This window comes from Orcinus orca, chromosome 9, assembly GCF_937001465.1.
Source record: "Orcinus orca chromosome 9, mOrcOrc1.1, whole genome shotgun sequence".
Classification (NCBI taxonomy): Eukaryota; Metazoa; Chordata; class Mammalia; order Artiodactyla; family Delphinidae; genus Orcinus; species Orcinus orca.
The window spans coordinates 6367652-6383235 of NC_064567.1; the positions used below are offsets into that span (position 1 = coordinate 6367652).

A 15584-nucleotide genomic window follows, 5' to 3' on the forward strand; every position below is an offset into this window, starting at 1 on the left:
GACAAAGAAAGGGAGAGAAGATAATGGTAATAACTTCTAGGGCTTAAAAAGGAAAAAAATACACAACAATAATGCATAGATGGGGTGGAAGGTGGGAATGGAGTTTAAATGTTCTATAGTAATTTGTTGTATAAGAGGAAGGTTAAAATATAGATTCCTTTTAGACTTTGTTAAGAATATGTGTTGTATGAGGAATATAGCCAATATTTTGTAATTACTGTAAATGGCATGTAACCCTTAAAAATGGTATAAAAAATTTAAAAATTTTGAAAAAAGAATATGTGCTGTGGCCACTAAGAAAATTAGGAAGAGTGTATATAATTTCCAACTGAGTAGAAAACAAAATAGAATGTGAAAAGAAGAACCAAATAATCCAACTTAAGGCACAAAGAAGAAAGAAAAACTATGAAACAGGTTGGACAAGTGGAAAGCAAAAAATAAAATATTACAAATGCATCCAAATAGATCATAAATTATAACTACGATAAATACATCAAAGATTTCCGATCAAAAATAAATATTGTTTGGAGTGGATTGCAAAGGAAATCCAAATCTAAAACATGAAACTTGAGATAGGTTGAAAGCAGAAGTAGAGGCAAATACAGCAATCCGATTCTAAACAAACAAGAACAAAATATCAAATGAGATAGAATTTTCATTCAGTGTTTCTTGCGAGCCTGTTATGTGCCAAGCACTGTTTTAGGCAATAGCAAGGTAAAGATCCTTGCCCTCCGGGCCTTTCAGCGTTCCTTGAAGGGACAGAAAAGAAGCAAAAAAGGAATAGTGTGTGAATTATAAAATAAGTATAGAAGATGTTCACTTATGTAAGAAAAAACAATCAGGGAACATATGGTAAAGAGGACCAAGAGTGAGAAGGCAGGTTAAACGCCAACAGTGTGGAAAGGGAATACCTACAAAGTCCTATTCTGCAACATGGCAACTTGCTGATTGCAAATCTCAGAGAATGCAACCCAATCTAGGAAGAGTTTTGGATAATCGAGATGCTTTTTAACAAGAAGAGAGAAATTTGAGAACAATTGCCTTGGATATTCCATTTTTTATATTTGTTTATAAATATAGATGAGACTGATGTTTAAAAATATAAGTTGGTTTGCAACGTCCTCGGGATCTTCCCAGGTGTCATCTGAAACCCGACGGTGAGGCAGACCACCCCAGGTGGGCAGCCGGCAGGTTTAATAAGCAAGGAACTTACAAGGCTTGTCCTGAGCGGCCACGAGGAGAATAGCTCTCCACCCGTGTCTGCCAGAATCGTCAACCTTTATACAGAGGCCTTCAGTGGGTTCGGTCCTGTCTAGCATCCAGATGGTGTCAATTTCTACTCAAGGCTGTATCCTTGGGGAGGCTTCTGGGAGTGGGGAAGCCAAGCAGAACACACATACCAAGGACAGCGGAGTAGGTGGGGAGCCCCCAACTGGCTGGGTCTAGTTCTTAGGTCCAACTCTCAAGCCCCGTGACCCGCTCTCGCGATGTCACAGGCTCGCGGCTCGCGCAACGCGCCCTGGCGGTCAGCGAGGGCTTTCGCTAGCACGGAGGTGGCTCCTTTGGTAGCTCCCTGGCTGCATTGGTGGCAGATGTCACAGCAACAATACAGTCACATGCAAGAGAAAACGCAGGTAAAGACAATGATTCCCCAAATCAATGACCAACTTTTTCTACCAAGAACCTATGATCGGAACCACTGATTTACTAGGTGCCCAGGTAGGGGGGTCGGATCACTCAGGGGCTTCACTTGTGCCCTCATGTGACTCAGTAAAGATGATACATTAACAGTCTCATCAGTAGGAACACACTGCATTCTGTTCGGACAATGGCACGGGTGCCTCCTTGCCAGGCAGGGATCACGTCCAAGGCCATTCTAGTTTGGAGAGCAGCTTTTCTCAGAGAAATGTCAGCGTTCAGTAAGGACAGGCTTTGTTGGCTATCATTCAAGACTTGCTGGGTGAACTTACCAAGGGCTTCTCTGTGTGTATACCTTCCAGAAAGGATGCGATTTTGCCTCTATGTTCAACAAATTACCCTTCCAATGAACTTTTGGTCGTTCCTGGATTATACACGCAGCACTTTACAAATGATGGCTCTGTCTCAAACGTGCCTCCTTTGACCTTGGGGCTCATTACTCAACATCTCTGGAACCCCTTCTGCTGGAGTCATCTTTGAACTTAAAAGCCACAGTGGAAAACAAGTCTCTGATTTGTAGCTTCTTTTTTTTTTTTTTTTTGCGGTACACGGGCCTCTCTCTGCTGTGGCCTCTCCCGCTGCGGAGCACAGGCTCCAGACGCACAGGCTCAGCGGCCATGGCTCACGGGCCCAGCCTCTCCACAACATGTGGGATCTTCCTGGACCGGGGCACGAACCCGTGTCCCCTGCATCGGCAGGCGGACTCTCAACCACTGCGCCACCAGGGAAGCCCTGTAGTTTCTTTTTATTTTCAACCAGAAGCATGCTTTCAAGTTGGGTCATTGACCCTGTTCACCAGATTGAGACCCCGGCACAAGGTAAATCCGTTCTCCATAGGTCAAGTTGTGATCTCTAAGAACGGTCGGAACTTTGGCCACAGCTCACACCATAAACTTGCTGTGACAGTCTCCTATTCATAGCAGTGAGCCTTACTGCCTGTCCTCTCCCAAGGACGGGGAGACTCCATGGCACAGATTTTTAGCTGGTAAGGCTCCGCTCGGATTGACCGTGAGAAAATAAGGCTCAGGGCTCTTAGGGACACTTCCCCCCCTTCAGATATTGCAAGCCCTACTCCATCCCTCTGAATCCTTTGACTGTGTGGGATGTACACATAAGTACCCCTCTGGGAATGTGGTCATGTCAAATTTCTTTCCATAATCTGCACGAGCAGAGCGCTTCCCTGGACTCCTGCTACACCACTCACGGGAAGCACGCAGCGCCACTCTTACAGGAAGAGGATTGGCAAGATCTTGGCATTCTTCTCTAGCGTGATCTGCTCCATAGCAAAGAAGGTGACCTGTGGCTGAGCCTGTGATTAAATAAGACAGGCTTCACGAAGAAGGGAGGGCAAAGAAGGAAGACATTTACTCTTGTCTCCTACTGGCCCGTCAAACTGGGTCCATCAGTGCCTCATGAAGGAAGTCTTGGATAGCTTCTGCCCTAAGCGCAAACCCTCTCCGGTCTCTGTTAGTCCCATTTGTGTAATTACAACATCCAACCCAATAATCAAACTCGGAATTTCACTGCAGGGTAAAGCGTCTCCTTCCCCTGGCTGGTGCCTGCTTCCGCTGAAGGACCAGCAGTGTGCACAGGGCTTCTTCCAGATATCTCTCCCCACCCTGCCCTTCGCCACCTCCTCCCCCCGTCACTCGCCTTGGTTGTGACCCCTCGTGGGTTGGAGGAGAAGAGGAAAAACCATTGAAGACAAGGCAGGTGTAATCTGGCTTTGGGGGATGGAAGCACACTTCGTGGCTCTTTTCCTCATGGGGCCCCATTAATGACTCCTTGCAGAGTCTCCCTGGAAATCTGCAATCACAAGTCCGACTGATAGCCACCATCTCCCCCCAGCTGGTCACTTCAACTCCAGTTCCGAGCACGGGTGCGATCCCTGGTGGACTTCCGGGCAAGTCCCCTCAGCCTGCCTTTGGCTGGCTCCCTCCTGTGTGGCCCGCATTGACTTATGGGGAGCACATACTTTTGCCCCACAGTCAGTGAAAGTTATGGTTGCTTCCAATCAGCCTCTTCAGTCTTTACCCTCTGACAAACAGTAACGTCCTTTTGGATTATATTTCCCACAGGAGCACCCGACTCCAACGCTGAACTCCAGAGGACACAGGTCAGGTCCTCCCAGGAATCTCTTACCATACACCACTCATGTCCTCTGGCAGCATCAAAGCCCAAGGGGCCACCTTACTTGCTGGGAGGTGAGAGGGAAGTGTTGTCCTGTTGGGTAGGGCACGCAAGTGGAGTCCCCGTGGAGCCTCCCTTATTAAATCACACGGTTACACATAGATCCCTGTCTTTACCAGGGAGCCAATTACTCTCGAGATGAAGCCCAAAAGTTTGCCAATCCTAAAGGCTGTTGTTCTTATGATCAGAATGTCCTCTTTTCAAAAGCCCTTTCCTCTTGACCTCTTCAAATACCTACCGAATTAGTTGAAGAGCTAAACCTCACCTAACTGGTTTCCAGCTCCTTCCTTGGCAGGACCTGCCCAGATCTTCTAGTGTATGCCTTTGGAATGTGGGGGTGTTGGCAATACTGAGGACTCAGCTGAAATTCACATTTATGTTAATATCCTGTCACATTCACCCCAGGCCTCTCACATAACCTTCAGTCGAAAATTTCAATGTAGGACGTTTACATTGGACCCGCCCTTTGACGTCTGCTACTCAGCTTGTCACAAACCTAATTCAGTACTGTGACTCCTGAGTCTACCCCAATGATCTTATCTGCAGACCCTAACTTTCCTGTTTCTGAAGAGAAGCATGATTAATCATTCCAGGCACCCACATGGACACATCCTATACATCCTTCACAGGAGATTTCAAGCCCTGAATTCTTCCTCAAGTCTTCTTCTATGAATCCTACTTATATTCCCCAATTATGGGTCATGGCTCTCACATATTTCAACAATTAGGAATGATGCACACAAAAAATGCTGGAATTTCCAGAGACCTCAGAACTCAGAACCACCTTCAGAGAAAACTGGGATGTAAGGATTGTGAAGATAGTCGAGCGGGCAAGAATTCCTTCGACACGGGAGAAGGTAATGTCGATGATTTTTATTTGATTTACTCATTTCTCCTCTGGGCATGTCTTACCTTCCAAAGTGGAATATAAGCTGCATCGTCCATAGGCCCTAACGTACGCCTAGATACACACAAGTTAATTGAATTAATAATGCTTCTGCAAGTTGCTGAGAGAAAATGTCATTTAAACGGCTCTTAAATGAAAGTGTCAGGGCAGTGCATGAATCGTTCGCTCTCTAGAGATAATATTGCACTGATGAATCACTCACAAGGAACTACCTCTAAATACAAGAATTGTGGTATCGGGAATAGCAGTTTGGACCAGCGGTGTTATGTCACAACATATATTATGAATGTTTTCTCACAATGGGCTTTTCTTCCCTGCTGTCTTTACTCCATTCATAATATTTGTGATGAACCTTAGAATGAGCAGGTATCTGGGATCCTATTTTCTCCAGATTTGATCTCGAATCCCTGCCTCCCTAAATTTCACCAGTGCAGTAAATACTCTCAGTCACATTCATGGGGAAAGCAAAGGACAGCTGTAAAAATTCCAACAATTTGAGTTTGGGTTATCTGCCATCATTATAAATGATATAGAATCATCCCTCTAACTTCGAAGGTTTGCAATTATTTTAGCAAGACAGAACCTTTTATCTGCTCACTGCCAATGTCACAGTCCATGTGGGTAAACTTGTCCCAGAGATTTCAACAGTCAGGAGAGATTTTTCTGCTGGCAGAAAACACTAGAGGGAATTGAAAAACAACAACAACAAAAGTCAGGGGATGCTCTGAAAGAGAAAAAGAAGTAGGTATCATAAGATGTATCAATCAGGATTCCAGCAGAAAACAGATGGCTCAGTATAATGAAGTAGTTGGAGGAGAGCCTAGTGCAGGGGCTTCCTACAAGCTGTGGTTTGGAAATGACAAGGGAGAGGGCTAGTAACAGTGAGGAAATTACGTCCTTACCCTAAGGGGTGAACAAAAGCTGGAACCCAGAAGGAGAGCTGGGTAGAGAGCTTCCAGGGGAGGAGTTATGAGCTTCCGGCTTAGGGTTGCAGCTAGTGGGAGAGGCCCCTGCAGGGAGAGAGGCAGGAAAACAGATACCCTGACCCTGCTTTTCTATCCTCAAGAGCTCTCCTGCTTGGATTCCCCATTGGCAGAAACGGAGCAAAAGTCAGAGAGCGAGAGATCCCACTGATGTAGTCCATATAGATCAGCCTCCCAGGCAAAAAGCTAGAGTGAAAGAAGGGTGAACTGTGGATCTGCAGACGCAAGAAAAATATTTGGCACAGAAGAGATTTCTAAGGTACAGCAGGGACATTTAAAGTTAGGATGGTACCTTAAAAAAAGAGAGAGACAGAAAAAAAAAATCAGAGGATTTATCAACGTCCACATCTCCATGAACCACAGAGGAATGGTGCCAGAGAAGCCTGGTGCTTCACTAACAGAGTACCATAGATGTGGACTGACATAAGACACATTACCAGTGGGGCTGACACTGAACGTATGCAGGCTTTCTTATTTGAATCTTCCTAAATTGACTCTTTGAACTCTCTGAAATAGATCATTGCCTGCTTATGTCAATTTCATAACCTCTTACATTCACTGGCATTGTGTAGAAGGACAGCTGGGAGCCGGGTATCGTGGGGAATGTGCTGGGAAGATATTTCATTCTGGTTAGCTCTCACTGCGTAACAAACCATCCCCAAACTTAGTGGTTTAAAACATCAACAATCATTTATTTTTCTCATGAATCTGAAAGGTGGGCAGGACCCCGTGGGGATGGCTCATCTTTGCTCTTTGCGGCTCCATCCGTTGGCAACTGGAGAATGCACTTCGGTGTCACCTCGCTTCCATGACCGGCAAGCTGCTTCTGGCTGGCAGCTGAAATATCAGCCAGGGGAGTGGGCCAGTGACTTCAAGTCCTCTTCATGTGGGTGACTGGGGCTTCCTCACAACATGGTGGCCAAATTCCAAGGGCAAGCACCCCGAGACAGCAAGGAGACATTTTCCCTTTCTAACCTTGGAAGTCACATGGTGTTGCTTCAACCACCCAGAATTTATCGAAGCGGTCACAAAGTCCATCCAATTTCAAGGCAGGGGACATAGACCCATAACTCAATGGAAAGAGTAACAAGGTCAGGGTCTAAGAAGACGTCAGAAAGAAGATATGGTTTCAGTTTATGGGTTTAGTCCTCTTTGGGAAATGCAAACTGCCTATTAACAAGTTATAGTAAATTGAGAAGTAAAAATAAAATTGACACTACTTCCAAAACATTTGCCATATTTTTGAAAGCACATTTTTAATCTCCTTGAAAACAACTTGAAATATATTCTCCTTGGCTTCTTCCCTTATATTTTTCATTCGTTCATCATGCTTCTGCATTAGCAATTTTATTTGTTCCTCCTTTGCTTCCTGTGGTCTATGGGCATATTCCTTTTCTACTAGTTTAATTTCCTTTTCTAATTGATCAGTGTAGATTTTCTTCAAGACTTCCTCCTGCTTTCTCAGCTTTTCCTCTATGTCCTTGTATATGGCATCGGAAAAGTAAGCCCCCCGGTTGTTCTGCACCATCTTCTCTATCATCTCCACCAGCTCCCGCACCTGAGCTTCCTTCTCAGCCCAGTCTGTACTGTTGTTACTGAAGGTACAGCAGCGGTCTCCACACTCCTGGAGGATGCTTCGCAGGTTTACGTCCGCAGTCTGCAAAAAGTCGCTTAGGCTGCGGTCCTCCAGTTCCTCTTTGCGAGTGAACAAGACGATCATGTGCTTCATGGCTGGTTCCCCAAACATAGCCTTGATCAACGCCACGGTTTTCTGCTCTTCCTCCGTGTAGCGGCCCAGCTGCATGACCAAGATGATGGCGTGAGGTCCGGGGCAGGAGGCGAGGACACAGCGGCTGATTTCCTTGCAGGTGGTGTTCAGGCTCTCCTTGGTGTCGAAGAGCCCTGGGGTGTCAACAACGAGAAGGTCTCGCCCCTCCCACTTCCGGGATGCTTTCTGACAAGTTTTGGTAACAGCCTGGGCAGCAATCTTAGACTCGAATTCCTTTCTCCCGAGGATGGTGTTTGCTGTGGCACTTTTCCCATTTCCAGTCTTCCCGACCAGCACGATCCTCAGAGCATTGTCCTGGGCATCAGCCATGTTTATATCAAGAGGCCCTGGGGCTTAGGTACCCACAAGATCTTAAGAAAAAGAAGGAGAGGGAAAAAGGGTCAATCTGGGCAAGTTGGAACCATTCCCAACTCTTTTTTTCTTTCTTTTCCTCCCTGCAAATATGTAATATTCTATTACACATAAACAGCTCAATTGCTGTGGAAGAAATAACAAAGTACTTAAAGAGTATCCCCACAAAACAGTCATGTCCAGATGGTTTCACATGGAATTAACTGAAACCTTTAAAGAGCTGATAATCTCAGTGCTACTTAAACAATTCCTGATCACATAAAAAGGAAGGAAAACATTCAGCTCTTTCTATGAAGCAAGTGTAATGTTGATCCCAAAAGCTAACCACGATTTCACCAACAAATAAAGAGATACACGTCTCATGTGTGAGTATTGATTCAAATATCCTAAATAAATTATTAGACACTAAAAAGCAATACACGTTGATTAAGTACTACTGTTTCAGAAATACTAGGGTGGTTCAACATGAGGAAATTGATTGTTGCAACACATCCCATTAATAGGTTAAGAAGAAAAGGAACTAGGTGCAGAAAAGACATTTGGCCAAATTCAACACTAATTCATGTTCTTTTCTTTTAAATAAATTTATTTATGTATTTATTTATTTTTGGCTGCATTGGGTCTTTGTTGCTGCACACGGGCATTCTCTAGTTGCGGCGACCCGGGGCTATTCTTCATTGCAGTATGAGGGCTTCTCATTGCGGTGGCTTCTCTTGTTGCAGAACATGGGCTCTAGGCATGCGGGCTTCAGTAGTTGTGGCTCACGGGCTCTAGAGCGCAGGCTCAGTAGTTGTGGTGCACGGGCTTAATTGCTCCGCGGCATGTGGGATCTTCCCAGACCAGGGCTCGAACCCATGTTCCCTGCATTGGCAGGTGGATTCTTAACCACTGAGTCACCAGGGAAGCCCAACACTGATTCATGTTTAAATCATAAAATTTAAATGAATAGATACTTCTTTAACATGATTTTACATAAATATAAAAATTTTTTTCATCGCTTTTTTTTTCATGCAACTAAAATAGTTGATTATAAAGTTCATTTGGATGAAGACAAAAGAAAATTAGCCTTGGCAATCAAGAAAAGAAAAATGAGGGAAGACTAGCTCTACCAGATAGTAGAACATTATACTTTGTATAATTAAAGCAGTATGATGTTGGTGCATGGATAGAGAGAACAGTGAAACAAAAACAGAAAATTCAGGAGTAGACCAAACTGATCATACTATATTCATTTATATTCAATTCAGTTATATTATATTACATTTATATTCAATAAGGCAGCATCTCACATCAATGGGAAAAAAGATGGACTAATAAGCAACACTGAGATAACAAGACAGAAAAAGATAAAACTGCATCCACCTCCTGACGCCATTCAAATTCCAAATAGATCAGAAATTTAAATGTAAAAAAAAAATCCATATGATAATAGAAGAAACATGGATAAATCATTGTAACCTGGGGGTGGGAAAATATTTCTAAGATTTGAAATAGAGTAAGGAAAAAGACTCCTAAATTTGATTACATAAAAATCAAAAAGATAATGTGAGGCAAACAAACAAGTAAATAATCCTCCATACACAAATTAAAACACAAATGTCAACTTATATAAAAGAGGGGCAAGGGGCAATTTTCCTTTTACACCAAGAATATCTATACAGATGACCAACAACCACATGAAAAGATGCTCAGCATCACTAATTATTGAAGAAATGCAAATCAAAACTAAAATGATGTATCACCTCACAGCAGTCAGAATGGCCATGATCAAAAAGTCTACAAATAATAAATGCTGGAGGGCTTCCCTGGTGGCGCAGTGGTTGAGAGTCCGCCTGCCGATGCAGGGGACACGGGTTTGTGCCCCGGTCTGGGAAGATCCCACATGCCGCGGAGCGGCTGGGCCCGTGAGCCATGGCCGCTGAGCCTGCGCGTCCAGAGACTGTGCTCCGCAATGGGAGAGGCCACAACAGTGAGAGGCCCGCGTACCGCAAAATAAATAAATAAATAAATAAATAAATGCTGGAGAAAATGTGTAGAGAAGGGAACCTTCCTACACTGCTGGTAGGAATGTAATTTGGCGCAGCCGCTATGGAGAACGGTATGGCAGATCCACAAAAAACTGAAAATATTGTTACCATATGATCTAGCAATCCCACTCCTGGGCATATATCTGGACAAAACTCTAATTTGAAAAGATACATGCACCCCTATGTTCTTAGCAGCACCATTTACAATAGCCAAGACATGGAAACAATCTAAAAGTCCATTGACAGATGAATAGGTAAAGAAGATGTGGTACATATATACAATGGAATATTACTCAGCCATAAATAAAATGAAATAATGCCATTTGCAGCTACGTGGATGGGCCTAGAGATTATCATATTGAGAGAAGTAAGTCAGACAAAGAAAGGCAAATATTATACGATATCACTTACATGTGGAATCTAAAAAAAATACAAATAAACTTATTTACAAAACAGAAACAGACTCACAGACATAGAAAACAAACTTCTGATTACCAAAGGGGAAAGTGGCGGAAGAGGGATAAATTAGGAATATGGGATTTATGGATACATACCACTATATATAAAATACAAAAGCAACAAGGATTTACTGTATAGCACAGGGAACTATATTCAATATCTTGTAATAACCCATAATGCAAAAGAATCAGAAAAAATATATATATAACTGAATTACTTTGCTGTACACCTAAAACTAACACAGTATTGTAAATCAACTATAATTGAATTACAAAATAAAAAAAGAAAGCAAAGAATATCTAAAAGTAGAGAAACAAAAGACCAGCAACACGATAAAAAATGGAGAAAGAGATACAAATAAACAGTTCAAAGAAAAAAATGTAAATATCCCTTGAATATATTAAAAGAGACTAACATTCACTTGTAATAGAGAAAAATATATAAAAACATAGAAAAATTAAATTAATTATTTAATATTACACTAAGATACGATTTCTCACCTACAGGTTTGGGAAAATCCAAAAGTTTGCTGGCATAATATACTGGTAAAAGGTATAGGGGAGACAAGTGCTCTCCCACATGGCTAGTGCGAATGGAAAAGCAGTGTAAAACATCTAGAGGAGAGCTTCCCTGGTGGCGCAGAGGTTGAGAGTCCGCCTGCCGATGCAGGGGATGCGGGTTCGTGCCCCGGTACGGGAGGATCCCACATGCCGCGGAGCGGCTGGGCCCGTGAGCCATGGCCGCTGAGCCTGCGCATCCGGAACCTGTGCCCCGTAACGGGAGAGGCCACAACAGTGAGAGGCCCGCATACCGAAAAAAAAAAAAAAAAAAAAAAACATCTAGAGGAGAAGTCAGCAATATCTCGCAAAAGTACATGTGCATTTACCCTTTGATTATCAACCTCAATTTTGGGATTTATCCCAAAGGTACACTGACAAAAATACAGAAAAAAATTATGCAGAAGGCTGTTTACTGCACGACTACTTGAAACAGCAAAAGACCAAAAACCTATCAAATGCCCATCAGGACGGGCCTGGTTGAATAAACTAAGGTACATTCACACAGTGCAGTACTAGCCAACTAAAACAGAATGAGATCTATCTTTATGTCCAGCTATGGAGACATCTCCAGGATATATCATTAAGCAAAAAAAGCCAAGTGGTGAAAATAATGAACAGTTTACTATCATTTCTCTAACCAGGAGGACCGGAGCCTACATATATAAAATGTAATATATATATTTTTTCAATCATACGTAAAAGCAATGGCAGGATAATCTGAAAAGTAAGCAGACAAAAAAGCTACTTATATGGGGATGGAAAAAACAGGGTGGAGGGAAGCTGGGAATAGACGCTGGGAACTAGACTACTTTGGATATACTTAGATTTCATAGATTTGATCTTGAAAGCATGTATTATACAGCAAAAATTATATTTCAAAATACTAGTAAAAAGCAAATGAAACAAACTAGCCAGATTGTATTTTGTGTGGTGGATGAACCACAAAAAAATTGGTCCTAGAGACTTGACAATGCAGTAGTTTCTTTGTCCATCCCCAGTAGGATATAGTTAAGCAACGCCCCCCCCGCCCCAAAAAGAAAACCTGCAGAAAATTGTTTTCGGGAATCCTATTCTTAGTTGTGTGTATGTGCGTGTGTGTGTTTGTATAGTTTTGAAATCCATTGAAAAGGCATAAAAACAATGATGAGCCCAGCAACAATGAGCACCCTTAGTGCCAGATTGTAATCTTCAAACGCCATTTCCTACCAAAAATTTAGGGCTCTTAGGAGAAAGTATGGATTCCAGGTCTGGGCCAGGCAATGTAAGAGTTGAGCATAGACCATCTTGTCATACTAGACAGCAAGGATGCTATGAAAAAAATTACTAGGATCCCATCAAAAGGGCTTAAGAGCCAACTTGAAGACGATCCCCAACAGGACAAAGATGAGACAGTTTGAGCATCAGTAAGAATAATGATTTCAAGGGATTGAAATATATCAAATAAGTTAAAATCTATGTGTTCATAGCAATGTCATCTTCTTAGAAGAAGTCAGTTGTTCCCTTTGGAGTATGCTAGGAGTATGTCATTCTGAACGTTGACAAAGGGAAAGAACAAAGCATTTATCTTGTCTTTCTTATATAACTGTGCCTCGTGGAAATGAAAGGATTGTTGAGGGGAAGTTTCTTTTTATAGGTTTATTCCATCTATTAAATGAAGAAAGAATGATAGAATTAGAATATCATAATTTGTGACCCTTAAGGAAACATATACTCAAGGTAATCATTAATATCTGAGACAACCAAACATTATGTGCCTTCTGATTGACGTTAACAACTGCACCTGTGAAGTACTCCCACCAAAACACCAGCCAAACTTTAATCTGACCAAGCTTCTCCCTAAACAGGATGCACACAAAACACTGGAACTAGAAGAGCAGGTGACATTTTGGGGACGTAATCAGCAAAGTGTACACTTCCAATTCTGCTGGACAAAAGACCTCCCCTTTCTTAAAGAAATTTTATAGCAAGAAACAAGGAAGGTAGAAACCTATGTGTTAAGTTAAATTTAAGAGATATCAGTGAATTGCAATTTATGGACCTCATTTGGGCGCAACTTCAAACAATTTTTAAAATTATGAGACAATCAGGGCAATGTGAATATAACTGGTAATTTTCTAGAAATTCTCGTTGCTTTTTGAAGTCTGAGTCTGGTAATTTTTTTAAATGGTCTTTATCTTTCAGACATACATACTCAAATATTTACTGATAAAGTGACACAAGGTCTGACATTTGCTTCAAAGTAATCTGGGGTGGCTGGGGAGTGGTGAGTATATAAATGAAACAGGACTGGCATAAATGGATAATCGTTGAGGCTTGGTATAGGTACATGGAAGTTCCTTATATTATTCCCTCTATCTTTCAATAAGTTAAAAAAAATTCCACAATAAAAAAAATAACCTGGGTGTAGTGTAACCGCTACTGAATGTATACTGTATACCAAGCACCCTAATAAGTATGTTTTGTATATTACAGTCATCCCTCCATATCAGTGTGGAGGGGGGATTGATTCCAAGACCCCAACGTGTTCCAGAGTCTGCAGATGCTCAAATATCTCAGGTAAAATGACTAGTACCTTTGGCCTCCATATCAGGGCTTTCACATTGGCAGATTCCACCTACATTGGAGGGAAATTTCCATCCTGTTTTGTTGAATCTGCCAATGTAAAACCAGGGATATGGAGAGCTGAATGTGTATTTATTGAAAAAAAATCCACATGTAAGTGGACCCGCACAATTCAAATCCGTGTTGTTCAAGGGTCAACTGTGTCCCACTTACTCGCAAAAATAACCTGCAAGGAAGCTAACTTTATTACCTGAGTTTTTTAAATGAGGAGACTGATGTGGCTCAAGAATTCTGAGACACTTGCCCAAGGTCATTGTGCTAATAGGTGTTGAGCAGAGAGGGGTCCAGTTCAAAGTCTGTCTGACTACCATGCTCACTCTTAAGCACTGCACACTACGGCCTCTTCTTGTTCCTTCTCGGACCCGTCATTCTGTAGTCCACGTCAGGTCAGAGGCAGATCAGGGGAAGACAGTCCACACTGTTTCCCGAATGGTGAACTGGTTAGCAAGACTATAATTAGGGAAGGCAAGGAGGGGGTCTCACACACATGTTTTTTTAGCATAGCTAATCCTCTCTGCATAGCACCCGCTCCTCACCTCATATGCCACCCTATTAGGGACACAGCTTCTCTCTGTGAAGTGTCAGAAAGCATTCAAAGTGAATTCTGCATTTCCTGTGTCATTAGTGACCTGGGTAATCCCTGGAGAGTCACCATGCTCTCAGGGGTTCTGATTCTTTTTCAGTAAAATCAACAAGGACCTACTGTATAGCACAGGGAACTCTACTCAGTATTCTGTAATAACCTATATGGGAAAAGAATCTGAAAAAGAATGGATATACGTATATGTATAACGGAATCACTGCGCTGTATACCTGAAAGTTACACAACGTTGTAAATCAACTCTACTCCAATATAAAATAAAAATTAAATTAAAAAAAAGAAACAGGGGTTTAGACTGGGTGGCCTCTGAACTGCCTTCCAGCTCTGAAGACCTGCCTTGGGGACACTCATTTCCTACTAAGGGAAAACTCTGGGTTATCAAGTGGTACTCAATATCTATCACAACAGCGACTAGACAGACGGTGCAGTATTCAGCAAAAGTTTGTCATGTTAACTATGAGATGTATGGACATTATGCTCATAAACATCTTTCCTCCCCTCTCTCCCCTCCCCCACCAGCACTCTGGCAGCATCCTCCTTACTGCGTTGCTTGCTCACCACCTGGTCCCTTCTCACGCCGGAGCCCACCCCCACGCAGACTCCCTGCATCCTACTGCCCCTCTCAGCTCTATCCTCTGGGGCTCTTCTCAGCCAGGCTCACCTTTTGAAGGAGTTGATGAGTTGTCAAGTTTTCTCCAAAGAAACTGTTTGAGCCGGTGCTTTTGCTTTAACTATGAGGGGGAAATGTTTGCACCCTCTGAAACCTCTGATCCAGGAAGCAGATTGGGTGGGGCTAGTGAAGGAACTGTTTGCCTTTAAAGAGACAGAAATATTGCGCCGTAACTTGGTGGGTGCTTCAGCTTTGACAAGTTGAAAGCTTTTTCTCCGTGTGCCTGGTATCACACCAACATCTCCAAAGTTATACTTGTTGTTTGGGGTTATTGTGGTGGGTCCAAAAGGCCCTTAGTAAATGACCTAAATCTTGCCCGGAAAGCCAGTCACAGTGTCTGATCATCTCTCCTGGGTGCAGTGGGAGACTGCAGGGCTCTTCGGGGAAGAAAGAAGTCAGACACGTGGCTTGGTGTATCCTCGGGGTAGCGCCAGTCTATTGCTGGGTGGAGAGTAGAACTTGTAAGTGATGAACTTGAATATTTAGCTGAAGAGATTTCTAAGTACAGTGTGGAAGGTGCAGCCTGGTTTCTCCTTACTGCTTATAGTAAAATGCAAGAGGAAAGAGACTGGAGTGATGCAGCTACAAGCCAGGGAATGCCAGGGATTGCCAGCAACCACCAGCAGCTGGGAACACACAAGGGATGCGCTCCCCCTGGAGCCTTCAGAGAGCATGGCTTTGCCAACATTTTCAGTGTGAACTCCCAGAACTATGCAGCAATAAATGT

At 42.9% G+C, this 15584-nt stretch overlaps 1 protein-coding gene across 2 annotated transcripts; it reads right to left on the bottom strand.

Annotated features, from left to right (window-relative positions):
* Positions 1 to 6449: 6449 nt before the first annotated feature.
* On the bottom strand, positions 6450 to 14994 carry GIMAP7 (GTPase, IMAP family member 7). 2 transcript variants are annotated; one of them, XM_033408241.2, is made up of 2 exons: positions 14849 to 14994; positions 6450 to 7917 (listed from the first exon to the last, which is right to left on the bottom strand). In XM_033408241.2, exon 2 carries the CDS (start codon positions 7874 to 7876, stop codon positions 6995 to 6997), a length of 882 nt encoding a protein of 293 aa, XP_033264132.1. In that variant the 5' UTR covers positions 7877 to 7917; positions 14849 to 14994; the 3' UTR covers positions 6450 to 6994. The 2 variants fall into 2 exon arrangements, with proteins under 2 accessions (XP_033264132.1, XP_033264133.1); XM_033408242.2 differs by lacking the exon at positions 14849 to 14994 and adding an exon at positions 13777 to 13966.
* Between the last annotated feature and the right edge of the window lie 590 nt (positions 14995 to 15584).

Bases quoted from the DNA above. Each gene is read 5' to 3' on its own strand.
- GIMAP7 (XM_033408241.2), bottom strand. From the start codon at position 7,876: ATGGCTGATGCCCAGGACAATGCTCTGAGGATCGTGCTGGTCGGGAAG.